This window comes from Zalophus californianus, chromosome 16 (genome assembly GCF_009762305.2).
Source record: "Zalophus californianus isolate mZalCal1 chromosome 16, mZalCal1.pri.v2, whole genome shotgun sequence".
NCBI lineage: Eukaryota > Metazoa > Chordata > Mammalia > Carnivora > Otariidae > Zalophus > Zalophus californianus.
The window spans coordinates 11,707,543-11,735,024 of NC_045610.1; the positions used below are offsets into that span (position 1 = coordinate 11,707,543).

Consider the following 27,482-nt stretch of genomic DNA (forward strand, 5'->3'; position numbering starts at 1 on the left):
GCTCCTGCCCTTTTCCGACCCGGCGTAGTGGGCGCAGGTGGTGGTGGCGGCGGTAGGAAGGCAGCTGCGGCTAGTGAGAAGGTGGCCAGGGCTCCTGCTTCAGTCCCGCCTCGGCCGTGCTGTGTGAACGCCTGGGCAGGGACCCCTTGCCTGCATAATGAGCAATTGGCCTGTGAGGGCTCAGGCCCGTCAGAAGCCCCGCACCCACCTGCCTCTAAACTGCCCTCTAACATGGGGGGCACTAGATTCTGCCCACACACCTGCTTGACAGGGAGGTCATATCACAGTTGTGAGAAAATCCAGAGACTCCTGTGCGGCGCCCAGCTCCCCTCACCCAGGCAAAAAGGAAGATCACCTCTTCTCTAGGGGTCTCAACAACCTCTCCCATCCCAGGACCCCCCCCCCCATCCAAAGTTTCGGTGCCCTCCTTCTTGATTCTTCTGGAGCCAGAGCCCTCCCCTCTCTGAGCCTCAGCGAGAGACAACACCGACTGTGGAGCCAGCCTGCCTATGTTCGAATCTTGGCTAGGTCACTTGGTGGTTACCTGCTTCATAACTCCGTGGGCCTCAGTTTTCCCGTATATAAGATGGTGATAATAGTACTCACCTCACTGGGGGTACTTTGAGGGTTAAATGAGTCAGTGTGTGTACAATGCCTGGTGCAGAGTAAAAACTTGGTGAGAATTAGCTTTTTAAAGGAAAAAAAAAGTCTTCCCCCACCCCGGACATCCATTTGTATCCTATGCTGGACATAATGATGGTCCCTTAGGAAGTATTTGCTCTAAGACTTCTGTCAGTGCTTCCAGTATACAAAGAAGGAAGCAGAGGCTCACAGAGGGCAAGGGGCTTGCCAAAGGCCATACAGCTAATCAGCTGGCTCCACACAAAGGCCACACAGCTAATCAGCTGGCTCCACAGCCTTCAACTACCAAGCGAGGATTCTTTTAATAGGCTTGTGGGCTCTGGGCAACAGGCAGCACCCCTAAGCAGGGGGAACCAGCAAGGGGAGTTATGTGGACACCAGAACCTGACCAAGTCTAGCCACTTGTCCCACATAGGGGATGCAATGAAGTCCTTCTGGTTACTTTTCGGTGCCCAAATATGGTGCATCCTGCCACACCCATCTGGGACCTCAAGCCTTTACCAGTTGACTGTCTTGGGCTCCCAGGTCACCTAGACCTTTCCCCTGTATTGTTCTCACCACACGCTCGGCTGGGAACCCTGAAGCTTGGTCCCTTCTGCTCTGGATCTCCCCACACTTACCTGGAGTTCCTGTCTTTCTAGGTCCTGGCCCAGGTAGAGGGGCCTAGTGTGGTACCCCTACGGTGCCCGAAGGACAGGGCAGGGTCTGACTCTCCTGTCACACCTGACTCTCCACTCTGCCTTCTGGGGATTGTGACCTCCTTTTACAAGGGCTTGAATTGCTAGGTTCTGAAATCCCAAAGCTCTGGTGTTTGGGTTGTCCGATGCTATGTGGCAAACCACCCCCAAAACGTAGGCTTCAGTCACCTTTCCAGCTCATAGATCTGCAGCCTGGCCAGGGATGGGCTGGAAGGCTCCTCTCAGTTCCATGCGCATCAGGAGGGCAGCTCAACCTCGAGGAGCCACTTCCAAGGGGCCGTACTCACAAGGCCCACCTAGATTCTGAAACCCAGAAGTCCTCTCGCCTCTCACCTGGGCAGAGTGACTGCAGCAGGGGTAGCCTGATGGAAAACGCACTCTTTCTGGCTCCTTTTCCATTTCCCTCACTTCCCAAATCAGCTACACGCACTGGATTTCTCTCAGTGGGGCTGCTTTGGGGGATGCCACCCCAAGTGTTGAAAGCGGGACAGCCCCGTGGCCTATGTGTGAAGGGCTCTTCCTTGACCTTCCCTGTCTCAGGACAGCCTGATTGCTTCCCTAGAGATACCAACTTCTCCCCACCTGTCACCACCAGCAGTGTCCACACCACAGAGTTTCCCGGCTGACACGACAGCAGCTCCCGCTTTGACCTCCCCGTCCCCAACGTTCACTCTGCTTTGTGGTCGAAATGACCTCTTCAAAGTCTGATATGAGCAGACTACAACCCTTCTCCCACTGAACAACCTTCGAAGGCTCCGCATGACTCTTGGGATGAAATCCTAAATCCTTAGTGTAGCCTGCAAGCCTGACTCCATCCACCCCTGCTGGCCTCTTCAGTCTCAAGTCCTCCACGAGCAATGCCCACATGCTGTTCCCTTCCCTCATCACCTAGCTAACGCCACTCACAGATCTTGTCATGGTTTATAGTGCTTTCACTGTGAGCAAGTCCCAGGTCTTGGCATTTGCCTAGTACACAGTAGGTGCTTAATAGGTGTGGAATGAGTAAATACATCTGTCCTCAGGCACCATGGCTCCAGCTACTTAGGCCCTCAGATACCTGTCCAGCCTTCTCCCAAGCCTAGTACCTCCCTCCTCCCCAAGTTCCCCAAAGTACCAGCACTTTTCATCAACATTTATTTATTTATTTATTCTTTCACCCACGTAACAAGCGTTGTTCAAGTGCCTACTCTGTGATAGGCATTGTCCTAGGCTCTGGGGGATACAATATGGAATGAACACTGTTTTCTCTGGAATGTTCACTCCCCTCCCCTCCATCTATTCCCAGCAAATGCCTAAACCCATCCCTCAAAACCCAACCCCTGTGTCCCATTCTCTGGGAAGCCTTTGCCAGAGTGCTTCCTCCCCAGACCCTGATGTGAAACTTCTCTCTCCCTCCACTATACCCCCCTCAAACCTTGTGTGAGCCATCCAGTGATGGGGGCCTGGGGCTGGGGCTACCTAAGGAGTGTGCAGTTGGGGGGGGACGGGTCTGCAGGGAGAGAGAAGAACAGGTCTCTGCTGGATACTCTGTTCACGGGCAGTGAGTCAGGGCCTCAGCTGGGCCTCCCAATTCCTGTCTCCTCCCTTAGGCTGCTTTTCCAGCTACTCAGCAACTGTGTGGAGGGAGGAATGGCTGCCGGGCACACCCTTTATGTGCACAGACAAGACCAAGCATCAGAAATCCAAGCTGAGCAGCAGTGCGGGGAGCACTCAAGGAGGACATGTGAGGGGCTGAGATGTGGAGCTGGAGCAGATTTGAACATCAGACCCGCGGTAAAGCAAATGCAGAGTCCAGTTTGACTAGGCCATTGGTGTGGGGCTTCTCTGCTACAGGGGCGAGTTGGGGCCAGGCCCCAGGGGCCAGCCTTTGGAAGTTCCTCCTGTTATCTGACCCAAGTTCGCACACTGCAGTTCCATCCCAACTCTGCATCTGTCTTCTTGGGTTCCCAGGAAGTTAGGTCATTCGTCCTACCACCTCTTGGTCTCCCTACCAAGGGTCTGGCCCCTTCCAGAGGTCACTGGCCCAGAGAGGCCCAGTACCTCCCTGGGGCCAGACAGCAAGCCTTCTGGGAGAGGGCGGCTGGAGGGCCGGGGGCTGGGTCACAGCAGCGTAATCTCGCTGGGGGGCAGCGTGAGCCGCTTCTCACGGGCACTGAGCAGGTTCTCCACGTGCACAGCCACCACCCGACACAGCTCCAGGCCCTGCAGGAGAGACGGTGAGAGTCTACGCGCCCAGAGACACTCCCCCAGCTCTCCCCTTGGGGTGAGATGTGGTTGGGAGAGGACTGGCGGGTCCCACCCTTGTCCCCACCTCCCGGCTGGAAGGGGTCAGTAAGCAGGAGACCAGGCGCATCTGCCACCTTTGCTGCGTGTGACCAGTGTGACCTAGGGCTGGTGACTTCAGCTCTCAAGAGCCTCAGCGGCCTCATCAGTAGAGTCTCGGTTTCCCAGGGCCTGCCTCACAAGGCTGCGGGGAGGATTCTGTGAGATTTTATTACATGGAAACCCTTTAAATGGAAAAAATGAGCCTAGTCGATAAGTGGTAAGTGTCTAGTGATGTGTTGCCATGGTTACCACGGGGCACCCAGGGCAGAGAATAAGCCACGGGCCAGCCTCAGGGCTCCCAGATGGGGTGGGGAGGAAGAGGCGGCAGAGAATTGTGGAAAGTCCACCTGAGGGTGGTTCTCAGACCACAGGCGGCGGGGGCATGCCCGCAGGGATCTGCGAGGGGCCACGGGAGCTGCTCTGAGAGAAAGGACAGGGGCTGAGCCGTGACTGTGTACCATGCACCGCCCCGAAAGTTCCTGCAGCTTACCCTCCCCTTCCCGTCCGCACCGTATCCCTACGAGGCAGACACTTTCACACCCCATTCCACCGGCGAGGAAACTGAGGCCAGAACTCTGAAGCCACTTGCCCCAGACCTCGAAGCTGGTAGGTAGTTGGTGGGGACTTGAACCCAGGAGGTAAGAGGCCCAAGGCCCCACTCCAAAGCGAACTGTGCTGATATCAGCGGCACCTGCCCCACGCTTGGGGGCCCCCTCTGGGGATGAGATCAGGGCATGCATGATGGGCATCGTCCCCTCCAGCCGATGCTCCAGCCAACCCTCCCACCCACGTGCAAAATGCGAGGCCTCCCTGGAGCCGTGGCCCCACTTGACAAGTGTGGAAACTGAAGCTCCGTAAGAAGTGGGGCGCCTTGAGATCCCCTCATGCAGCCTATCAGAGGTGGGCGAGACGGGGACCTAGGTCTGTCGGCTGCACTGCCGCAATACTCAGCACCACCTCCTTTTGGAAGCCCTCACTGACTACATCCCGGGAAGCTCGGCTACAGCCTTCTCAGCACTGATCGTGGGCTACTGGAGAGATTCTTTGGACTTGGGGCTCGGTGAGGGCCAGGGCTGAGAGGGTCACAGTGACCTCAGTTTCCCTGTAGCCAGTGCAGAGCCTGCTACGTAAAGATGTTCAGTGGTTACATGTTGAATGAATGAATGAATGCGCCGCCCCCCCAAACATGCCAGAGGCAGAGGTGGCAGCACAAAGGGGTTGGGGGTCTGCAAGGAAGTGGAAAAGCCAAAGAGGACCCATCCAACCGTCCATCCTACCAACCACTTTCTGAGTATCTACTACGCGCCAGGTGCTGTGCTTTGGACACAACGTAGACAAAACAGACACAGAGCTGGGCTCTTGGGGCTGGCATTCTGGTGGGGGAAAGAGACAATATGTAAACAAGTAACTGATATGCAAGCCCTGAGGAGGTCTACCAAGGTGAAGATAGTAATACATCAGGGAAGAGGGTCAGGGAAAGCTTCTGGAAAGAAGTGATGCTTGCGCTGCCACCCAGATAAAGGGAAGGAGGGGGAGAGCCCTGGATCGAACTGGGGAAGAGGGGACAATGAGTGCAAAGGGTCTGGGGCAGAGAGGTGAGGGCAAGCTTGGCATCAGGGAGCTGGAAGAGGCCAGGGCTGCGAGCAGAGGGTGAGGGGGTGAGAGCAGAGGCCGGAGAGGAGGCAACAGGGATGAAAAGGGCCCCTGGGTTAGGGCCCGAGAGTGCCTGGGAGGGTTCTGAAGTAAGGCCTGTGGGTCTCCAGGGGAGATGATGAGGGGTCAGGGCAGGAGACAGAAACATGGGGGCTGTCACAGCAGGCACGGTTGCCTCGGGGCCAGAAAGGGTGCGGGGCTCGGGGCTCGGGGCTCAGACTCGGCAACAGTTAGACATCACCCAGGGGAGGGGGCAGCAGAAAAGGAGCCCAAGAAGGAGCAGAAGGTAGGTTCACTGTGGTGTGAGCTCAGAGAGGAAGGTTCTGGGAAGCAGGCCAGGCCAGAAAGTAAGGCCAGGACTAGGGGTGAGCTTGGCAGGAGCAGAACTGGGGTGCGGTGGGAAGCAGACTGGGGGGCCTGGTCCTGAGTTGCAGCTCTCCAAGAGGTACATGGAGCCAAAAGGGCTCTTCTGTGTCCCTCAGAGGCAGGGCTAGGGCGGTGGGAGTCCCTCCCTCTTGCCCTGGGAGGTGGGCCCCTCCAAGGCAGGCCCCGGTGTGGGGGCCAGTCCTAGGCCCAGATCTTGAGGGGCTGTGGAAGGCTGGCAAGGGCAGACATGTGTAGGCCCTAGTCCTGGTCCCACACCTGCCCTGGGCCTCAATCTTCTCTCCCCAGTGGGGTGAGAACTCTCACCCCAGGGGTGTGAGAACCGGACAGGAGTCTAGAGGTCAGCCGTGCCTTTTAAGAAGCAGCCACAGTTGCTAAAATATGGGAGGATACAGGGCAGGTGGACCTCAGTTTCTGGGTCACATGAGGACCCCACCCTCTCACCCTCAATCCCACGCCTCACCATTCGTCTTCCAAGCCTCAGTCCAGGTGAGCTTCCTCAAACTTGTGTCCCTGCCCTCTCACCAACCTTCTGTGGCTCCCTAGTGCCCTCAGGGGAATGTCCCGGATTCTTAGGTTGACATTTAAGGACTTTTCAGACCTTCCCTGCCCTGGCTGTGTCTCCCCAGTTCCCCAACAAACTCCTCAACATTCTGCAAATAACCTGGGCCCTTTCCCATGAGCCTACCACTAAGATGCTTCATTGGGAGACCCCCCGAATGACCTACAGTTGTATGCTCAGTTGGGTTAGTTGAGTTAGCTCTGTCCCCAGCACTGGCCTGGATGGATGCTCCCTGGGGCACCTTGGACCTACCTTGGAGCCAGGCCCAGCAGAGAGCCTGGTGGGTGGAATGAAGGAGGGAGAGGCTGGGTGACAAGGCCTGGGTACCCGGGCTAGACGCACCTGCTCCAGCTGCAGCTGCATGGTGCGCTGGGCCGCCACATCCCCCAGTGCAATCTCCACATATGGGTAGCTGGAGTTGGCCGTGGGTCGCTGGGTTCGAGTTGACTGGATCTCCTTCAGGGGGAACTTCACCATCAGCTCCTACAGGGAGAGGGGAGGAGATAGGCTTGTGGGTGGGACAGTCTCACCCACCCTTACCTCTCCCCTGCAGATCAGATCCATAGGAGGCAGGACTCCTGGGCTGGAGTACCAGTTCCCTAGGACTTGCTGTGTGACCTGGGGCAAGTCGCTTTACCTCTCTGGACTTCAGTTTCCTCACCTGTGAAACTGATTCCACAAATACAGATGCACCCAGCTACAGTGTGCCGGGCACTGTTCTGAAACCTTGGGTGCTAGGGGTACAGTAGGTGCCAGTGGTGGTGCCCCGACCTTCCCATCAAAGCTACTTCTTAACATCTGCCCCTCTTTGTCTGGAGCTTTCTTTCTGCCCCCAGGAACAAAGCCCAAGCCCGTGCACAGAAAGCCAGAGCAATGGGAGTTAGTGACAGAGCGCGACAAGGTGGGCAGACACCCCAGCTCCCTCGCCCCCAGAACAGAGGGCATCCTTCGAGGGGCGTGTTCCAGGCTGTCTCCAGTGCCCACCCCCAACATGGGGCTGAGCACCAGTTCCCACAGGGGGAGCTTGCTGCTCACACACCCTTCCAGAAGGTGTGTTCCCAAGTTGTGTGAGACGTCCCTTCCTGGTCTCACTTCCTCACTCCCGTGTCTCCTAGAATCACCTCCAATAAAGTCCTAACGCCCCGTCCCTCAGAGTGTGAGTGTATTTGGAGACAAGGCCTTGAAAAGAGGAAACGAAGTTGAAATGAGACTGTCAGGGTGGGCGCAATTCAAATCCGACCCGTGTTCTTAAGGAGAAGAGGGAACTTGCACACGACGGAGACACCAAGGATGTGTATGCCAAGAAAAGGCCAGGAAGGAGGGAGAAGGCGGCCATCTACAGGCCAAGAAAGAGGCCTCGGGGGAAACCCAACTGCTCTCCGGCGTCGGGCCTCCAGACCGGCGAAGAATCAGTGTCTGGACCCGTGCGCTATTTATGTGAGTGCCTACTGCGGCTGACCTGCAGCACAGCCCCATGGGGTGGGTTCTGCTGTTATACCCATGTTCCGGACGGGCACGTGAGGCTCAGAGCGGGCCAGAGCCTGTGCCTGCGGTGTGCTGGGGCTGGCTTCCACCGGGGCCCAGCTCAGCCCCCCGAGGTGGTGCGGGCAGGGGGCGGGGCCGGGGCGGGGCCAGGCTCCGGCCACTCACGTGGGTCTCGGTGCTGAGGAAGTTGAGGCCGTTCTGGTTGACGGCAAGGATGCAGGGGGCTGGCACCGAGGCATTGCTGCAGCTCTGGATGAAGAAGAAGGAGGAGCCGAACATGGGTAGGGCGCTGATGAGGCCTGGGGTGGGGAGAGGAGGGGCGGCCAGTCAGCCGGCAGCCTGCGTCCTCCCTCGGAGGCTGCGTCCAGCGTACGTGTCCTCACCCCCGGGCTCCTCCCGCCTCTCCAGCACCACCCCCCCCCCCCATCTGCCCAGGGCCGCGCAGAGCCTCGGTGGTGCCTTGGTGAACGTTTTAGAAAGATGTTCTCTCCAGGCAGGTGCTCGGCTGGGCTAGCACCGAAAATGCCTTTGTGCAAAGAAAAAAGTGCCCCCCTCCCCACCCTCCAGGAGCGCCCCTCGCTTATCTGCCCCAGCCGCAGGCGCTTACCCAGAAACTGGGCACGGGCCTGGTGGGGGCTGAGCGCCTGTGTCTGCTGCCGGTGCTGGCCCAGCAGGTTGAGCCAGGCCGAGCCGGCCAGGGTGCCGTAGAGCTGGGCCGGGATGTAGTCCTGCACCTCTCGCCTGCGTGTGGAGGGAAGAGCGGGCCTGAGTGCCCACTGTCACACGTGCCCTGCACGCGGTCTCAGTCGTCCTCACTGCGGGGCAGGTGTTAGGCCAAACCGACGTGATCTTTGCACCTCCCTGGATGATTAAATGCTGCCTGTCAAGTGTGCTCACTCGGCGCCTTGGTCCATGGCAGGGGCTCCATGACCGTGGCCCCTACCACTAAGCTCCCTGTGTGAGATGAGGGGATTGAGGCTCCGAGAAGTTCCCTGACTGGCCCTGGGTCACACGGTGACTGAGTGAACTAGGGGGCCGAGGCTTGAACCCAAGGTGGGTTAGTCCTTTGTAGCCCCAATCCCCAAGGGGAAGCCCAGGCCAAGGGGTGAGACGCACTAGGGTGGGGGAAATGTGGTGGGGGGGGGCAAAGTGACCACCAGCAGCGGGTCAGAGCCTGGAGTGGAGAAGCGCGGGGCTCCAGGCTGGACCCGTTGGGCCAACAGAGCCCCTACTCCAGTCCCTTCTGTTTGGATCCTGGTTCCCCCACCTATTAGTTGGGTAAGCTTCAGTAAGCCCTGTCACCTCTGTGGGCCTCAATTTCCTTGTCTGTAAGGCGGAAAATAAAGATGAGCTGAGATGATGGACACAAAATGCCTTCCAAAAAGTAAAACTCAGTGATTTTTTTTTTTTCCCCAGGATTGGGATTATAGCTGTATGTGCTTCCTTGGCCTTTTGCCTAAAATTGGAACATAAAAAGAGTTTTACGTACGGGGTTCTTACCACATTATGAGCTCCTGGACATCAGACGGCGTACCTGCCTACGTTATCTTACTATTATTCATACCAAGGGCTTCTCAGCGTGTGGCCGAGGGCCTGGGAGGTCAAAGCCATTTCCCCGATAACGTTAGGAGCTAAGATGTTACTTAGCCTTTTCCCCTCTTGTGCTCTCACAGGTGGAATTTGCCGGAGGCCACATGGCCTGTGAGATCCCAGCTCACCGCAGAAGCACATCTGACCAGCCATAGCTGGTCTTCTGTTAGGCCAGTTGGTAAAGAGATGGGCAAAACGTAAACTAGTGCCACTCTCCTCACTAGATTTTTTAGCAGAATACTGTTGTTTTTTAGAAGTTGTTTGTATCGGCACATAATTTACGTTGCTTGACTTATAACTGCTTCTCACGTGTTTTTAGAACTACAATTATTATATAGTTATTTATATTGTTTAATACATCATCCTTATTTTTCAAACAAATATTTTAAGTTGTTTCTCGGTTTCAATTTTCAATACTGTAAGTACGACCCACATAAACGAAAGCTCTTTGGGGTCCTATGTTTAAGAGAGTAAATATGTTCTGAGACCAAAAGTCTTAGGATGACTGATGTATCACCTCTTCGGGGACATCAGTTTAAAGGGTGCCTGACACCTGGGATTTATTTAAAGAATCTCCTATTGTTGGGGATTGGGGTTGCGGTACCGCAATGAACATTTCTGCGGCCAAATCTTTCTGCATGGCCACAGAAACCTGTGCTTTTGTGCCTCTCCAAAGCTTTTTTATCATTCCATTTTCTCTGAGCTCTGAAGAGCCACCAGATGCAAAGTGTTGCAGAAGGAGGCTGAGTCCCAGCTCACACTGGGTGGTGGAAGATTTCGGCTCCAGGGCCAGGACCAGCCCCGCCCCCCCCCAACCTTCCCAGCCAGCTTGGCAGACACGGGTGCAGGAGTGGAGTGCTGGGGCCTGGAAGGGCCCGCTGGGGGGGGGGGGGGGGCGGGGGGGGGAACAGGGTGCGCCAACAGGTGGCAGGTGCTCACACACTGGGCAGGTAGGAGTGGTCCTTGGCCCGGTGCTGCAGCGAGGCCAGCTTGGACACTTGCTGCAGCTGTTGCTCGGTGGGCTGGCCGGCTGGCATGCTGCTGAACAAGCCCTTCAGGTAGTCGGGCAGGACCTGCGGGGGAGAATTCCCGATGAGGGGCTGCAGGCAGGCCTACGCTCACGCTTTCTCGGAGGAAGACGTGAACACACGCGATTTTAATAGTTCCGCTCCCACTCGTTTCTGGGCTGGGGCGGCCGGCCACCCTCCTGGGCTTTGGGGAACTCTGAGAGGCATGTGAGGGTGAGCGGGGAGGGCCGTGGTCCTGAAGGCCACATGGGAGTCCCCACAGTGGCCAAGGAAGAGTGTCGTGGACATCTGCATTGCAGCGTTCAGGAACGGCCAGTGGGCCGGGGATTCTGAAAACTGAGCATGCACCCAAGAGTCGCTATAGCTGGGAAGGCGTCAGATGCCAAGGCTGTTGGCACAGTTCAGAGCCCAGTCTGACTTCGCACAGGGGTGTGTGGAAGGTTCCAAAAGCCCAGAGTGGACCACATGTGCTGACCTGGTTGTAGTGCATGGTCACGTAGAGCTCATTCTCGAACTTGAGTGGCTGATCCCAGAGCACACGCCGGAACCAGAGCATGCAGCCACCATCCACCTGCTCCATCTCCGAGGCCACGTCCAGGATGTAGGCACAGCGGCTGAGCGGGCACACGTGCTGGCCTGTGGAGAGCCAGGGGTGGCTGCAGAGCCTGGGCAAGGCCCCTCCCGCTCCAGCACGTGGAGTCCTTCCTAAAGGGGAGCATGTGTATGGAACAGCGTGCCCTGTGTCTGCAGAATGCTGATGAGCAGAGCTGGGAATAATTCCGGTCCAAGCTACAGCCTACCTAGATCTCAGAAAGTGCCCTGGGTTATGCTCCGAGGAAACCCAGCCCCTTTCCAGAGGAGGCTGGGGACGGGGAGAAGCACCACAGGCCACAGATCATGAGACCCATGGGTGCCTTTCTACAGAACTCCCTCAGGAGAGACCCCTTGCCCAGCTCCAACCCAGGAATGGGTTGGGAGTGGGGAGGCCTGGGGCCTGGCAATGAGGGGGTCCGAGTCTGTGAGGGAGGTTTAAGTTTTGCCTTCTTGCATTGACCTTTCTGCTCCCCATCCCACGTCTTCAGTAACATTTTACCGAAGAGGGGGTGTGGTGACATGATGACAAAGTCTAGACTCTTGAGGCTAGACTGCCCGGGTTCAAATCCCCACGGTGTGACCTTGGGGAAATCCCTTAACCTCCACTGAATAATGGACCCCCTCCCCAGAGAGGTCCATACCCTACTCCCCAGAACCTGTGAATATGTTTGCCTTCTTGGCAAAGGGACTTGGCAGATGTGCTTAAATTAAGAAATTGGAGAAGGGGAGATTATCCAGGATTATCGAAGTGGACCTGATGTCATCTCAATGGTTCTCCGAAGGAGAGGTCGGAAGGTGAGAGAGAGAGAGGTTTGAAGATTCTACACTCTTGGCTCTGAAGATGGAGGAAAGGGCTGGGAGCCAAGGGGTGTGGTGGGGCCTCTAGAAGCTGGAGAAGGCAAGAAAAGGGATACTCCCCTACAGCCTCCAGAAGGAGCCAGCCTTGCTGACATTTCAGGACTTGTGGCCTTCAGAACTCTAAGATAATACATTTGTGTTGTTTTTAAGCCACGAAATATGCGGTAATTTGTTATAGCAGCCGTAGGAAACTTATTCATCCTTCCTGCACCTCAGTTTCCCTGTCAATGGGGCTGATCACTGTCTCTACTTCATAGGGTTGCTGCCGGACTTAAAGGAGTTTTACAATTAAAATGCTTTGAACTGTGCCTAGGACACCGTATCTGGTCCATAAATGTCACTTATGAGGACCATTTTGTTACCACGCCCCCCCCCCCCCCCCCACCGTCTTAGCTGGACCCGGGCAGGCAGGGCCGAGGACACACAGTTCAGAGCCCAGGCAGCGACAAGAGCTGGGTGCAGGTGGCTGGGGCCGACCACGGGGGTCAGGAGGCAAGCCTGCGGTCTAGAGTGGGCCGCAGACGGAAGGAGCTTTGGGCCGCGTGAGAAGGGCCGGGCGGGACCACTGTTACAGCTGAGAGACAGGGGGGCTCCAGAAGCCAGGGTCTACTCAAGGAAACTTCCCAGGATGTGAGTTGCTTGAGGGCAGGGCCCACGGGCTCCCGCTGAGCAGGCCGCTGTCGTCCATGAGCTTCCGTTCTGGTAGGCAAGACCAACGTCCAGAGCTGGGGGTGCTCGGTGCACAGAAAAGTTCTTAGGCATGGCAGCCCGGGGCTCCCTGAAGGAAGTGGCATCTGACCTGGGCCTTACAGGCTGGGCCCAGCGTCCCTGGTCCTCCTGGCCGCTCACCTCGGTTGGTGACGACAAAGATGACATACTCGCTGAAGGCCTCAGGGCGTGTCAGAGCCATCTCAGCACAGATTTCTTCCACCATGTCCAGGGCCACCTGGAGGGAGGGGAGGGTGAGGCTGGGCCAGCTGAGCCAATCTCCATCCTCCCAGTCGGCCCAGGCCCCGGGAAGCCAAGCACAGAGTTCCTCGGGCCTTCTGCAGGTACACGAACAATCCTCTGAGAATCGGCCTCATGCAGGGAAGGAGCACAGCTGTTGGGAGTCTGAGAGACTCAGGGTTCAGATTCTTTCTTGGCAGTACGACCCTCACCTCTCTGAGACTCGGTCTGCTTCCCTGAGACATAAGTCGTGCCCTGCAGGGCTCAGCGCACGTGGGGGCCCATCCCAGAGACTGGGGTGTCCCCACCCCTCCAGCACCTGCCTGCCAGAAACACGTACAGTGCACGTTTTGATTTTGAGATGGCGTTCAAGGCCTCCGGGGAGAAGAAAGAGCTGCCTCTTGGAACTGCGGCCCGCCTGGGACAGAGGGAGGGGAGGAGATGAGAGAGGCCGGGTCCTGGGATCTGGGCCAGCAGTTGTCCCCGGCCATGGAAGTCCCCAAGCCAAGGGGCTCTGGACCGGCGTGGGCAGGAACACTCATGAACGCTGAGTGCCCACAGGGTCTCTGGGCGGGGCTCCTGTTTCACGCTCCTCCTGACCCCACCCCACGCTCACCAACATGGCCCGAAGCTCCATGCTGCTGGGGAACTCCACGCGGCCGCCGAAGCGCAAGGTTTTCTGCAAATTCTGTTCGCAGGCCTTGGCAATACCTGCAGAGACGGGGTGTCAAGGCCTTGCCCGGGGTAGGCAGCGCAAGAAAGAGGCTCTTCCGGCCACCAGCCACAAGCCCACTGCTTTCTCTCCACAACCTACGGGGCATTTCCTCTCCCATGTGTTCGCTGAGGAAACAGTCCCGAGAGGGGCAGGGATTTGCCCAAGGCTGAGCGCTGCAGTATAAGAGCTGCATTCAAACCCCCACGTCCCATGTGCTTAAAGCCTTTTGCCTAGCCCACAGTCCCCTTGGCTACCTATGAGCCTTGGAAAATAGCTGTCACCTCCAGCTGTTGCCCGGGGGGTATGTCCCCCCGCCAGCCGGGACCCCCTTGCCAACCACCCTCCCTCACCCAGAGCCTGGTGCAGAAGACTGCACCGTCTGTTTCTCAGGGTCAAAGAGTGCCCTTGCTCTGCTCTGGGGAGGAGATGGAGGTGAGACTTCTGGGCACATCCTGCTGCCTCCACGGATCTGGGAGCCCTTCCCTGCGGGGGAGCTGGGTCTATTCATTTCAGGGTCTGGGAATGTTAACTGAATCAAAGAGGAGGACTCGGGGGCAGGCAAAGTGAGGTGCCCTATCTCCTTCATGACTGCCATGATGACCTTTTTCTTAGGGGGAACCCAGGGGTTGCTCTGGCAACAAGGGTCGGGGTGAGGCTGAGGCCTGGCCCCTTTCCCCCAGACTCCAAGGGGGGAAAGGCTGAGACCCCGCCACCAGCTGGGTCTCACCCCTGCCCAGACCCACTCAAGACCCCTGTGGATTCGCAATGGCCGAGAGAGAAGCAGGGCCTCCCCCGGCACTCCAGGCCCTTGCTGCCTCCTTCCTTCTCCCACATGCCACACAGTCCCACCTCCAGGACTTTGCTCCTCCCACTCGGCCCACCTAGAAGTCCCTTCCACGTGCTCACTACCCGGGGTCACCACTCACTGGCCCCTCACCTTGGAAGGGCAGGCCTGGAGTCCGGCTCACATCCTGGAGGAAGCGAACGAGGTGTGGCTGGAGGACCTCGGAGCAACTGTGGTAGGCAGCCATGATGTAGAACAGCCTCCAGCCTCGCAGGCAGCTGTCCCTGAGGGCACACGCACACGGGGCCGCATCACAGGTGCCCGCAGCCCTGGAGTGCCGCACCAGGAGCCTCCTGGGATGCGGCTGGACGTCTCCAACTCTCAGGCAGCTCCTGTTTGCTGAGGGTGCTCCCCGGCCAAGGAGAGGGGGGCGGGGGCGCCCCACAGCCATGCACGAGGTACATTCTGCTTGGGAAGCCAGGGTGGGAGACGGGGAGAGAAGGCGACGAGGCCCCCTGACAGGACAGGCCAGACATGCACAAAAACCCGAGTATTCTCTGGGTAGAATCTCTCTGGGGAGGCTCCTGGGAGGAGGTCCTCGAAGGAGGGCAAGAGGAACGCACCGGGGCTGGGCACAGGTAGTGGCAGGCAGGGCCAGGGGTTGGGCACAGGTAGTGGCAGGCAGGGCCAGGGGCTGGGAAGGGGCAGGAGGATATGCCGACTGCTTCTAAAACTACTGGGGGGGGGGATAGAGAGCGAGTCGGGGAGGTAAGCTGGATGGGGACGGGAGGGTGGACCTAGTGGTAACAAGAGCATCCCATGCTGGCCACTTGCTGTGTGTCGGTCCTGTGCAAGACACAGTCATTCACCTTCACCCTGCCCCGCGGGTGAGGTTTCATTTGTCACCCCAGGGTGACACCGCTGGGGTCTGGGGACAGCACTTGGGCTTCCTTTAAGAAAGCACCCACTCCTCTCTAGGTCACCGTGGTTTGGCACCAGGCATGGGAGCCAGGTCTGGCCAACTAGAACACTGTAGCCCCCTGGCCACAGTGATTGGTTTAGGGATGGTTAGTTGATCCAGGTCTGGCCAATTAGAGTTCGGCCTTCCTTTGGATCTGGTGATGGGTTGAGGGATGAAAATTTGACCCAGTTCTAGTCAGTCAAATTCCGTATCCTCCAGCCATGGGGGTTGGTTCAGGGATGGGCACGGGACCAACTCAAGCCAAAAAGACTGGATTTGGGAATTTTTGCTACAACATCAGGTCCATCTTGCTTTCCCTAAGAGTACTGAGCTGAAAAATGTCTCCCCAGAGCTGGCATCGTTCCAGTGGATGGGAGATATTACTTAAGAATGCTATCAACACAGAGAAGCAAGACTAGAATAGAAAGCCTGTTCCCAATGACACCTCGATCCAGCCATGCCTGAAGCTATATTTAGGCTTTTCAGTCACCTGAACCCTCTTTTGCTTAAACCAGCTTGAATGGGGCTTCTGTCACTTGAAACCAAGATCCTGGACTTAACACCTTATCACTGCCATTTTACGGATGAGGAAAGCGAGGCTCAGCAGCGGCTGAGCAATTCCAAGCACATGTGCTCTGTCGACTGGATGAGGAAAATGATGAGCGGGGAGAGAATCAGGAGGGAAGACCCGGGTGGGGGGCGAGAGGCTGCACCGGCCCCTCCTGGAGCAGGGACACAGCATGGGGACTAGGGGGCAGAGGTAAAGGCCCAGCTCACTCACAGCTTGGTACTGGTGTTGTCCGTGATCTGCTTCACAACTTGGCAGTAACACTCGTCCCGCATGACTTCATGGTCCGCACACAGCTGGAGGAGGGCAGGCCAGGGCCCGTGCCACACACCGGGCACAGAAGAACAGGGTGTGCACTTGGAGAAAGGCCTGGTGTCCTTTCCCCAGCCCCTTCCCCCACCTGTAGGATGGACTCCCTTTTGGGTACCCCCCCCCGCCCCGCCCCGCCATGTCCTGCAACTTTGGTTGACAGATGGGGAAACCGAGAGCCACACAAGCAGGAAAGGGAGCATCCGGCTCTTAAGTCTGCTGAACTGACCTTCAGGAGGGTGTAAAGCACATCCAGTTCACTCTGGCCCTTCAGTGGAGCATCGCCCATGAACCTCATCACAGCTATAGGAAACACTCGTCCCACTCAGGCCACCAGACACCCCAGCTGCCCACTCACCCCAGGGTACCCCAAGGTTGGGTCCATCCCTGGGAGGGTACGGCCCGAGGCAGCTGGTGGCTCCTCTTCCTTTAATGGGGCCCCAGGTCTGAGTTGTGGGGAGGGGAAGACTCTTAGGACGGGGGCGGGGGGCGGGGAGAGGAGCAGGGTCACACAGTGCCGGATCCCACCCGGCCCCCGGGCCCTGGCTACAGTCCCATCCCACCCCCACACCTAGGAACATGTCGGTGGCCATCTTGTTGAGGCTGCTGTCGCTGAGCTCGATGAGAGATTCCTGGAGTGGGGTCTGTGAGAGGAGGGGGGGGGGGTTGTGTCATGACGGCGGAAGGACAAGTCAGAAGGAGGAGGGCCAGGTGGTGCCTCCCGTCTTATGACAGGAGGGTCCACATCACAGAAGAGGTGGCCAGGCCTGTCTGGCAATGGGGACAGATGCTGCCGCTGGGGGGAATCAGGCCCTCGGGGTGCTGAGAGCTGGGAGGGGTCCCACCGAGGACCAGGCTGTTCGCCTGAGGGGCCTGGGAGGGGGGCTCTTGCATGACCATTTTACAGATGGGGAAACAGGCCTGGGGCTGGACACCTTGGTGAAGCAAAGCATGTCTTCCAAGGTTCTGGACTCCCGACCCTCCTTGGATTTTAGCCTGAGGCCATCCCTGCAACAGGAGACAGGCACTACTGACTAGTCTCGCCTCTGAGCCTCCGGCTACAACCCCATTCCGCCCAGAATGTTCTCGACCCAATGTCCGTCAACCAGGCAGGAAGGCTCCCGGAAGCGGAGGCTGCAGGCGGACCTCACATCTGGGTGGTTTCTCATCCCCCCCCATCAGAAGTGGGGTGTCCCCACTTGGATGGCTGCAAGGAGCCCCAGAAGGACCTTCCTCAGAGTGGGGACCAGGGGTGGGGCCACCACTCACTGGGGTCTCCTCTGTGGGTCTCGGAAATACTTCTGGGCAAACTCAAGCATCGAGTACGGGGGGAGCGTCAGGCTGTCCTCTGCTCGGTCAGGGGGGCCAGCCCTGACCAGGGGACCCTGCAGAAGGGCCAGAGCTAAGAGGTCCTGTCCTGCCACACTTGGTCACATTCATAGCTGCCACACCCAACCCCAGGCTGACTCTGCCCAGACCCTCTCAGGCTGGCCTAGCCCCCACCCACCTAGACCCACCCCCCCCCCCCAGTAGTCCTGGCACCCTCCGCCTGGTCACACCTCCCACGGGCCCAGCTGACCCCGCCCCCTGAGGCACCTGGCCACGCCCCCCATCTCAGCCTAGGGTTGGCAGCCACAGCCGCTTGGTTGTGGCTGATCCTCCCTCTCTCGCTCCTTAGTTTTACCTCACCCCACCCCTCGCTAGCTCCATTCCACACGCCTGACCTCGCCCCATTTGCCCGGCCCCACCCCTACTGGCCCCCAGGCTGGTCCTGCCCCGTGGGTCTCATCACAATCCTTCCGCTGACCCCCACCATCCCGACCCCATCTGGCCACACCTTCCAACCATCTCTGGTCACGTCCTGTGGGTCACACATCTGGCTAGCCCTACCAGGTTCGCCCTATCCTGGGACTGGCCACACCCTTGGCTGACCTTGCTCCTGTCTGCCTGCACCGGCTGTCTCAGCCCCCTGGCGGGCCCTGCCGGTCTCACCTCCCTCCGGCGGCCCACCTCCCACGCAGCCGCTGTGGAGGCCACGGCAGCGGCCACGGCGGCGGCCCGGCCCCGGCCCGGCTCGGCTGGCAACTGTAGGAAATCGGGGGCGGCTGCAGGCTGCACCAGCTCCGAAGGGAAGCGGCCCACGCGCCCGTGGATGGTCCCGAACCTCCAGCCTAGGGCGCAGGTTAAGGGGTCTGAGACAAAACAGAGGGGTCTCGTCTCGGGATTAAGGGGCCCCTCTAGGAAATACTCGAGCACCTTCCTGCCCCTGCCCCAGGGTCTTGTGAGGGAGGCATGCCGTGGAGCCTATTTGCAGACAAGGACACAGGGAAAGGGAAGGCATTCCCTCAGTGGCAGGTAGAGTAGAAAACGGTGCTCGTAGACTCTCGGAAAAAGAGAGAGACCCAGGCCACACACATGGGGACGCTAACACAGAGACCCCTCAGCCCGATATGCAGACAGAGGTCTGGGCTAGGGGCCACCAGAAGGAACTGACTGGGCCGCAGCAGGTGCCTGAGGCGGCCTGGCCAGGCCAGACCCCTCTGGGGCACCGAGAAAGCCCCACCGAGCATGTGCAGCGTGAGTGCATGAAGCCAGGAGGAACTGTTTAGGGTTTCCGGGTTTGGGAGCACTGGAGGCTGGGAGGGGATCCGGGGGTCTCCACCAAAGTCGGGGCCTCTGCGCCGCAGTTCCTCCAGGTACACGACCTTCTTGCGGACAACGCAGCCGGCACTGTAGCCTGGGGGTCGAGCTGATGTCAGCAGCCGCCAGGGAGGCCCCCTGGCCCAGATCCCCGTCCCGTACCCACTGTGTCCCACGGCCCTGACCCATTCGAGGCGGCTCCAGGGGCTGCAGGTGGATGATGTCGCCCTTGTGGAAGGCCAGCAGCGCGGGGTCTTCGGGCAGGAAGTTCCTCACCGCGACCACGTAGTCCGAGTCCTGGGTCGCCAGGGGCAGGGTGAGGGGCTGCGGTCCCATCCCCCTCCTCCCAGAAGCCTGGGGCCATGCCCCGGCTCCTCTCATCTACAGCCATTCCTCCCTGACTCCTGGGGGAGGGACCATTCCGTGGGTGTGAGAGGGAAGGACGCTATGCAAGTCGAAGGGGTGGCCTTGTAATGGGCTGGAGTCAGGGGTCCGATGAACACAGGTGGCCGTCGGGGCACATGTATAGGCTCTAGCCAACCCATTCCTCCCCGAGGCTGCCCCACTGAGGCCAGCTGCTGGGCCTGAGGCTGCCCAGTCGGGAGGAAGGGAGGCTGCGGGAGGCCGAGGGGGGCACTCGCCCTGGAGCGCGGGGGCAGGGGGGTGCTGTGACACCCGTGATGAGGGCATCAGGAAAGGCTTCTGAAGGAGCCGGCAAAAGTGGGAACAGGTGTCCCAGGTGGAAGGCAGCACGGCCTATGGAAAGGCCTGAAAGAGGACCAGAGTCTGTGGACACACATGCACGCACACACACACACTGGCATCCATGCTTCCCCGGCAGGTGCGGCTGGTGTGTCCACGGTGCAGGAGAGCCCTGTTCTCCGCCCCCTGCCCCTTGAGGAAGGGGCATCCGGAGGAGGGCCCTGACCTTCTTCAGCTCCAGGATGAAGTCGTCCACCAGGGCTTTGACCTGGTGAGCTCGGGCTGAGAAGAGGATGACCTTCTCGCTGGCCAGGTTGAACTCCAGCATGTTCTGGGAGGGGATGGTCACAAACAGGGTATCCGCAAAGCTGGAGAACGGGAAAGTGGCATGAAGGCAGGGCTCCTTGGCCGGAGGGCGCCTCCCTCCCTACCCATCTTGCTTGCCCTGCTGCTGCCCTGTACCGCTCCCAAAGCCCAGCTCCACCCAAGCCCCCTGCCACCTGCCACCGTGGGACCCGGGGAGCTCGCGCAGCATCCCCTCCCCATCCCGCTTATGGCTCCCGCTCATTTCCTAGCACCCTGTGAACCCACACTCCATCCAGCCCTCACTACCCTTCGCCGTGCTCCATTTTGTTTGCTTGCTTTTTAACCCAACCTCCCAGATCTCGCTCACACAAATGTATCTCTTTCACCCACTGACCAAATTCTCTGCATCTTTCAAAGCAAGGGGCTTTCACGCGACCAATAAGCGAGCCTCTATCCCTGTCCTTGCGTGACAGACAACAGAAGGGGCTGCTGGCAGGGGAGGGGTCCAAGGACTCAGCGACGTCTTATGCCAGAGCACCCTTGCCCTTCCCGGCTGCAACAGAACTCGGCTGTTCACAACCCAGACGCCCCCACTGTGCAGTGAGGAGGGCAGGGCTGGGGTACAGTCTAAGAGGCAGGACAGGGTAGTGGGCTTCTAGCTCATCCGCTTCCTGGCTGTGTGACCTGAGACGAGCCACTTCTCTCACCGAACCTCAGTTTCCCCGTCTGTAAAATGGACTTGCTTAAAAGGGCTTGGCACGGAGCCTGGCACATCGTAGGCACTCGGCGGTTGGCTGGGGAAAGTGGGGGAGGAGATGCTACTCTGCCGGTCCACGCCCGTCTCCAGCCAGCCCCAGTCTCGCCTGCCGGTCACCTGTACGTGCGCAGGACCTGCAGCTGCCCGCCAGCCTCCCGGCTGCCCTTGACCATCCGCAGGAGCTTGATGCCTGTGTGGGACACGGCTAGGATCTGCACACCGGTGCCCACGCTGCCCTGGGGCGGGGATAAGGGACACATGAGAGTCTTCTAGCCTCCTCCCTGAAGCCCCTGGGTGAGGGTGGGGGGCCGGCAGGGGGCTCGCACCGTGGCGGGGAAGAGGCGGGAGAAGTAGACCTCCCAGTTGTCGCGTGCGGTGCTGACCACGGCCCGCTTCACGCTCTCCGTTGCCAGGGGCCGCTGTGTGTCCAGCTGGTTCTGGGCTAAGGGATGCCGGGTCAGGTCAGAAGCCTCCCTCCTCCTCCCCTGCCAGCCCACATTGCAGGGAGGGAGGCTGACACCCGGCAAGAAGGCACTGGAGCAGCGTGTTCTCAGTGTCTACACAGACAGGACGGCTAGGGCCCCACTGTGCGTCAGGCAAAACTGAACGCAGCCTGGCACCTAGCCACGGAAGAGGCCAGAAGCAGAGCCAGGAGGGCTGTCCGGGAGGCAAACGGGGCTGGGTTTGTCGGCCCCGACCTCCCTCTGGGAAAGCACTGGCCTGACTCTAGCTGGCCGCCCCATCCGTGTCCTTTCCCGCCCCCTACGGTACCAAACAGGGCCTTCATCTTCAGCCTCTCGTCCTGGGAGATGCGCAGGCAGGCCTCGGAGAGCGTGTCATGGAGGATCTGTGGGAAGGGGCCGCGATGCGGGTGGCTGGTGAGACTCCCCCAGCTGGGAGCCCAGGCTGGACTGTTCTAGTGGGAGTGGGAACGCGGAGGGTCCTATTTCTGCAGCAGCGGGCTCATCTGTGTGAATCAGATCCCATTTACAAAGGCCCCCCTCCTTCCTCCTCTCCTCTACAACCCATGCCGCCCTTCCTGGGCCCTAGCTTCCTCCTCTGCTTGCTGGGGCTGGGATCTGACTTCTGAGGCCCACCTAGCTCAGACAAACGGTGCGTCTGGTTAAATCAAATTGTGGGCTTACTGACCTTGTCCATGAGGGTGGGAAATTCAGTAGAACAGCTTCCCATCCTCACTGTGGTCAAGGACCCCAAATCCGAGAGTACGGAAGCGAAATCTGCAGACAGCTAGTCTATGTACCCATTGCCCTGATGAGTACACTGAGGCAGAAAGGGAAAAGAAGACCTCACCTGCCGGAACAAGAGGTCTAGCTGCACAGGGTGGCTGTAGGTGTCCTTGGGGTAAAACACCTGTGGGATCGGGGCTCCAGTGAGGCCCTTGGGACAGTCCCCTCACTTTGCTTCATACCCGGACCCACCCCCTAGATACAGTGGGCTCCAAACCACCAGGACCCCTGGCCCTGACTCCTCCCTCTAGCCCAGGCCCCACCTCGTGCCCCACCCCAGCCCTGCCCCTCCTCCCTGCCCTGTGCAGGGAAGAGGGCTCCGCCCCCCTGCAGCCCCTCCCTTGGCTTCAGCCGGGCCAGGTACCTCTTTGCGCAAGAAGATCCGCCAGGGGGCATCCTGGTAGCCGTAGAAGTTGGGGTTCACCAGGCGGTGCAGCCGCGTCTGCAGGAGCTCTTCAGGGGGCTCCAGCGACCGCGAAGGCGGCACTGGGGAGCACAGTGAGTCGGAGAGGCATGAGTGAGGGAGGGAGGGCCGATGAGGAAGGGGATTGGGGGCGACCTCTTGTCGGGGAAGGGGCTGGGGCGAAGCGGTTTCCCACACCCCTGGCTGTAGACACACCAATCATGAGGGCACATGCACAATCATACAGCTCCACCCTGGCTCGATCCTTCATTTGACACATATATAGATCACCTAGTGTAGGCAGCAGGTCTGTGCTACAGGCTGGGGGGTGAACAGTACAAAGCAGTACCTGCCCTTCTGTTGAGTCTTGTGGTAAATGTAGATAGAACAGACAAGGCATAATAAAGCTCTCAGTTCCAGGAGCTGGGATGGAAATAAATCTGGGCTACTTAGTAAAGAGTCTAGGGGCCGGCCTGTGAGGGTCCTTTGGTTTCCGTGATCTGGCACACCTCTCTGAGATGACACTGAGCCAAGACCTGAATGATGACGAGGGCCAGGCATGCAAAGATCTTCTGGGGAAGAGCATTCTACGTACAGCACGTGCAAAGGCCCTGGGGTAGAAGTGGGCTTGCTGTGTTCCAAGAACAGAGTGTGCCGACGGGAGAGGGGGAGGGGATGAGGCTGGGGAGGTGGGCAGATCATGCAGGGTTTCACAGACCGTAGTGAAAAGTCTGGAGTTCATCCTAGGAGTCACGGGAGAGCTTTTGGCAGGGACCTGATGTGAGCTGATTTATGTATTTTAAGCTTCACTGTGGTTGCCGTGAGGCAGAGGACATAGAGATTAGGATTCCAACTGTGAGGCTAGGAGGGTTGGGTTTATATCCCTGGTCTGACACTTTTGAACTGTGTGATCTTGGGCAAGTCACTTCACCTCTCTGTGTCTGTTTTCTCGTCTGTAAAGTATAGACAAAAACAGTACTTCCTTGAAGGATTTTAGTGAGGATTTAGTGAGGCCAGAACGGGTCTGGCCTGAAATCAGTGTTATTTAAGTGCTGATGTCCTCACACAAATGTGCACACAGTAGGTCCACGTGGGCTCAGGGACCTCAGACACACACCCACATCACATGCCACGGACACGTAGACCAGGACTCCCCTGTGCTCACACAGGCTCACTCATACGCCTGGACCCTCGTGTCTCTCCCTCCCTCTCTCCCTCCCTCCTGGCCTCTCACCTGGTGTGGGTCCCATGGATGGCCTTGGTGTGCTGGTCACTGGCTTGACCAAGGCCATGGCCTCTCTGGGCACCTGTCCCCACCACAAAGAGAGTGCTCAGGGGGCAAGAGGGGGCACCCAGGAAGGGGGCAGCGGCAGGGGCGGCAGGTTTCTGAGTTTCTAACGCCCCACTTTGTCTTCTGTCCTGCTGGGGCCCGGGCCGGAAGTGCCCCCCACCTGGCTGCCAGATGCTGCCGCTGGGTGGCTCATCTGCCCCTTGAGGATCATCAGCGCCTCCTCGTGGGGGTCTGGCCGCTTCACAAACACCTTTCCGCCATCCTTCCTGCGGGGATCGGACAGGGGTTTCTTCTTCCCAGCCACAAATTCCTGTAATAGGGAACTTCCTCCCCCACCCCCCACCCCCACCGTTACACGTGAGCAGCCACAGAGGATCAGAGACTGGCCTGAGGTCACACAGCACAACCTAGAAAACACCCGTCTAGGCCCTCCTCTGGCTGGAGGGCTCACCTGGACCCTCTGCCTGAGCAAACTCACTCCCTGAAGGGGGCTGGGCAGGGGGCTGCCACCCGGGTGAACGGCCACACGGCTGATGGCCATACGGTGAGGAGGCCACTCTTCCAGAGGCCCGGACGGCGGGGACGGGGGCAGAGCTGACCTGAGGGCCTCGGGCCGGCCTCCCCGCGGCGGCTGCTGGTACTGCCTCACGATGTTCTTGATCTGTTGTGTGGGCTGTGGGAAGTGCTCAGAGTTGAGCGTTGAATACCGGACCAGATCCGGGCAGGGAGAAGCTGTGGGCAAGGCGTGGGGGTGGGGGACAGGGTAAGGCCACAGGGGACACAGCTACAGTCCCAGTCCTGTCCTGGGAACCACCCGCCACCCCCGCTGGGATAGGACACTCACTGGTTTCTGGACAAAGCCGGTCCTGAGCTAGAATGGGGGCGGCCACGGGCTTGGTGGGGGCTCTCAGGGCCTTGGCCAGAGGGGCTGGAGCCAAAGGCTTTGGAGTGGAGCGCGGGAGTACAGGCTTGGCTGGGGGTCCAGTGCCCACAAACTTCGGCCGTGCCTCTGGCGCTAGGGGTTTCTGCAGAGAACAGGGCGTAGGGTGCGCTTTCTGGGACACACCGGCCCGTTCTCAGGGACCCCGTGTTTGCCCAGGATAGGCTGTAGGCCTACTGCCCCAGAGCAGCACAGAGCTCACCTGGGCAGGCCAGGCTCACCTCCGGGGGCAAGGGCCTTGGGGTGGGACTCAGAGGCTGCTGCTGGAGCGCCATGGCCTGCAGGGTCATCTCCCGGGCCTGGGGAGAGGTGGTGGTGGTGACCGGGCAGGCCCCGCGCTCAGGGCACCTCCCACAGCCCATCCGGCACTCACCAGGAGGACAGCCTGTTTGTGGATGAAGGCTTGCTGCAGAGCCAGCGTGGAGGCATCCAGGCCTGGGACTGGGGTGGGGGTGGGGGTGGGGGTGGGGGGCGGGGGGAGGTAAGTCAGAGGGCATGGATCTCAAGGGGTGGGAGATGGAGGCAAGTGGGAATTCCCTAGCCAACCCCCACCCTGCTGCTGTCTCACCCCCACCAGGCAGCCCATGGCTGCCTCCATCCTAGCAGGGGAAGGAGCCCCCCTCACCTCGCCCAACCCTGGAACCACCCTGGGGGCAGGCACTGACTTGGCTTTGGCTTTGGCTTTGGCTCTGGGGGTCTCCTGGGGGGGTCTTCAGGGCTGCTTCTGCCGCTGCCACCAGGCTGGCCTCCCCCTTTCATGCGGTAGGCAATGGCTGTTGGCTTCTCCAGGTCCTGGGGGCAGCAGATGGCTCAAGTGTCTCCGCCACCGCCATACTCCCAAGGTTCCAAGGCAACGGGCACCTGACACCGGCCACCTCCTCTGTCCCCGGGGCCTCCCGCCAGCCTAGTGTCTGCTCCGTGCCCAGCCTCCACTCATGCGGCCTCACAGTCAGTACTCCCACAGCCCTGCAAACTCCGCAAACCCATTCCCCCCTTCCACAGGAGAGTAAACAGATTCAGGGAGGCGCTGTGTCCTCTCAGGGCCCACATCATACCACGGAGGGGCTCCTGGGAGTTCCCGGAATGAGCAAGGGTGCCTGAGGGGGCTGGCTCCCACCAGAGGGGGAGGGGGGGCCCTGGACCTTTAGCTGTGGGTCCTTCGGGGGTCAGCCAGGAGCCTCTAGCCATGAGGACATCCTCAGCCTTTGCCGGGCCCCCAGGAGAGACCCAGACGAGACATGCCCCCACCCCCGACCCTGGCTGTGAGAGGCTCCTGCATCACCCTGTGGGTATGTGACTCGGGGTGCACACGTGCTCCCAGGTGTCTGCAAACACCTGCCCACATCCCTACCGCATCCCCATAGGACAGCACAGGATCGAAGAGGCTGTCCAGGTAGCCGTCCAGTCCTTTGTGGGGCACAGAGGGTTCTCCCAGGCTGCCTGAGTCTGTTTGGGGGAGGTGGGGGACACAAAAGCCAAGCTCTTTTCTCCCGCTGATCACCCCACACAGCCCCCAGGATCCCTCCCCACCAGAGACAGTGGCCACTGCTGGTTGACCTTGGTGGGTCGCTGTCCCTCTCTGGGCCCCAGTCTCCCCATTTGTACCATCCTCGCTGTGGCTGCAGTACCCATCGGAGTCAGTCACTTTGAGCGCGTGTCCCTGGGACTGGGGCCTGGTGGGCGTGTCCTCATCTGAGTCCCAGCAGTTCCCAAACAACCTGTAGGGCAGGGGGTCAGGGAGCAGCTGACGTCCTGCGAGATCATGGCCCTCCCAGAATCACCCCCACCCCCACCACCATCACCACGTTCTCCTCTGGGCTCTGGAAATGGGTGACTCTCTCCCTTTAAAGGTGGGGCCCTGGGGGGCAGCGGAGCATCTGACTCTTGATCTTGGAGTTGTGATCATGAGCCCCCCGGTGGCTGTAGAGGTTACTTAAAGCTTAGGTTTAGAACTCAGCTCCGAACCAGCAGCTGCGAGAAAAGCCGTGTGCTAGGAGAGGCCATCTGCCTGAAGGGCCCGGGTAGCCACCTACGCTCTGGGGCCTCCCCTGCTGGCCACGGGCCCTTCTGCACCCACGATGAAGTAGGACTTCTGTCTCGGGAAGTCCCTGAGCAGCTCGAGGTCGGACACCAGGTCCAGCACATAGTCATGGCCTGCTAGCTCTGCCCACTGGACTCCATTCTTCATGGCCACTGTCCAGCCCCGCCAGCCATCTGCCAGGCCCCTGGTGACAGCACATGGAGGGGCAGAAATGAGAGATGGAGCCAACAGGTACTGCCCGGAGAAACCGTGGAACATGAGCCAGACCCCAAGCATGACCAGAGTGGACCCCATGGTGGTGACGGGGGGGTGGGTGGGTGGGGTGGGCAGTCCGGTCTCCCGCCCCTCCCCCCCTTCCCCAGTACACAAAGGTGTGCTGGGTGGGGCCTGCCAGGAGCCAACCTGTGCCTCAGAATGTCTCCGGCCACCTCTTCCCCCGTACTCCAGGAGTGCACCGGGCAGGAGAACTGGTCGCCTGGGACAGTAGCAGGTGCTGGGCTCAGCCAGGATGCATCTGCGGCCTTAGTCCTGCTATTTCCCTGCTTGCACCGCGTTCTCAGGCTCCCCCACTCTTGTCCTGGACCCTGGATCTGCACCCTCCCTGCCCCAGCTCCCTTCCCCCATTCCAGGTCCAGCCCCTGCCCCCACATGCTGACCTCTTTCCTGAGCCACACCCAGAGGGCCCCTCCCCAGCTTCCCCTGATCCCTGGGGCATACTGGGGCCTGCTGACTCTAGCTGCCCCTCCGTGAGGGACAGAGGGAGGAGGTGCCCGAAGGCAGGCACGGGTGGAGAGAGGACAGCTCACCATTGAAGCAGCCCACATCCAGTGCCATGCTGGCCTTCTCCTGGGCTGCTCTCCACTCGAGCTGGGTCGGGGGGAAGGTGCGGGCAGCCCTGGAGCCCTGCTGTTGGGCCCGGCCCATAGCCTGCATGAGACGGTGCTGACACACAGCCTGGAAGCCATTCTGCCCATAATCAGACACAAACCTGACGGGCGGGAGTTGGAGCCAGGATGAAGAGGGATCTGTGGCTAGCCCGCGATAGAGGGGG

General features: G+C 59.6%; 1 protein-coding gene across 1 annotated transcript in view; it reads right to left on the bottom strand.

Annotated features, from left to right (window-relative positions):
- Window positions 1–2,181: 2,181 nt before the first annotated feature.
- MYO15A (myosin XVA) overlaps window positions 2,182–27,482 on the bottom strand; it is a 50,546-nt gene continuing 25,245 nt past the window's right edge. Inside the window, exons 30-65 of the mRNA XM_035724614.1 lie at window positions 27,238–27,419; window positions 26,834–26,906; window positions 26,424–26,615; window positions 25,948–26,108; window positions 25,742–25,836; window positions 25,056–25,182; window positions 24,764–24,831; window positions 24,612–24,689; window positions 24,295–24,475; window positions 24,050–24,182; window positions 23,611–23,716; window positions 23,394–23,466; window positions 22,121–22,242; window positions 21,821–21,880; window positions 21,281–21,356; window positions 20,836–20,951; window positions 20,627–20,745; window positions 19,673–19,814; window positions 18,930–19,041; window positions 18,767–18,841; window positions 18,097–18,275; window positions 17,374–17,489; window positions 17,040–17,112; window positions 16,676–16,748; window positions 16,334–16,407; window positions 16,009–16,091; window positions 14,420–14,550; window positions 13,384–13,478; window positions 13,108–13,185; window positions 12,669–12,765; window positions 10,843–11,003; window positions 10,279–10,412; window positions 8,357–8,490; window positions 7,915–8,048; window positions 6,607–6,747; window positions 2,182–3,542 (exon numbers count right to left, since the gene is read on the bottom strand). Of these exons, the coding sequence (XP_035580507.1) occupies window positions 3,441–3,542; window positions 6,607–6,747; window positions 7,915–8,048; window positions 8,357–8,490; window positions 10,279–10,412; window positions 10,843–11,003; window positions 12,669–12,765; window positions 13,108–13,185; window positions 13,384–13,478; window positions 14,420–14,550; window positions 16,009–16,091; window positions 16,334–16,407; window positions 16,676–16,748; window positions 17,040–17,112; window positions 17,374–17,489; window positions 18,097–18,275; window positions 18,767–18,841; window positions 18,930–19,041; window positions 19,673–19,814; window positions 20,627–20,745; window positions 20,836–20,951; window positions 21,281–21,356; window positions 21,821–21,880; window positions 22,121–22,242; window positions 23,394–23,466; window positions 23,611–23,716; window positions 24,050–24,182; window positions 24,295–24,475; window positions 24,612–24,689; window positions 24,764–24,831; window positions 25,056–25,182; window positions 25,742–25,836; window positions 25,948–26,108; window positions 26,424–26,615; window positions 26,834–26,906; window positions 27,238–27,419 (4,096 nt within the window). The 3' untranslated portion in view covers window positions 2,182–3,440. The remainder of the gene's footprint in view (window positions 3,543–6,606; window positions 6,748–7,914; window positions 8,049–8,356; window positions 8,491–10,278; window positions 10,413–10,842; window positions 11,004–12,668; window positions 12,766–13,107; window positions 13,186–13,383; window positions 13,479–14,419; window positions 14,551–16,008; window positions 16,092–16,333; window positions 16,408–16,675; window positions 16,749–17,039; window positions 17,113–17,373; window positions 17,490–18,096; window positions 18,276–18,766; window positions 18,842–18,929; window positions 19,042–19,672; window positions 19,815–20,626; window positions 20,746–20,835; window positions 20,952–21,280; window positions 21,357–21,820; window positions 21,881–22,120; window positions 22,243–23,393; window positions 23,467–23,610; window positions 23,717–24,049; window positions 24,183–24,294; window positions 24,476–24,611; window positions 24,690–24,763; window positions 24,832–25,055; window positions 25,183–25,741; window positions 25,837–25,947; window positions 26,109–26,423; window positions 26,616–26,833; window positions 26,907–27,237; window positions 27,420–27,482) is intronic.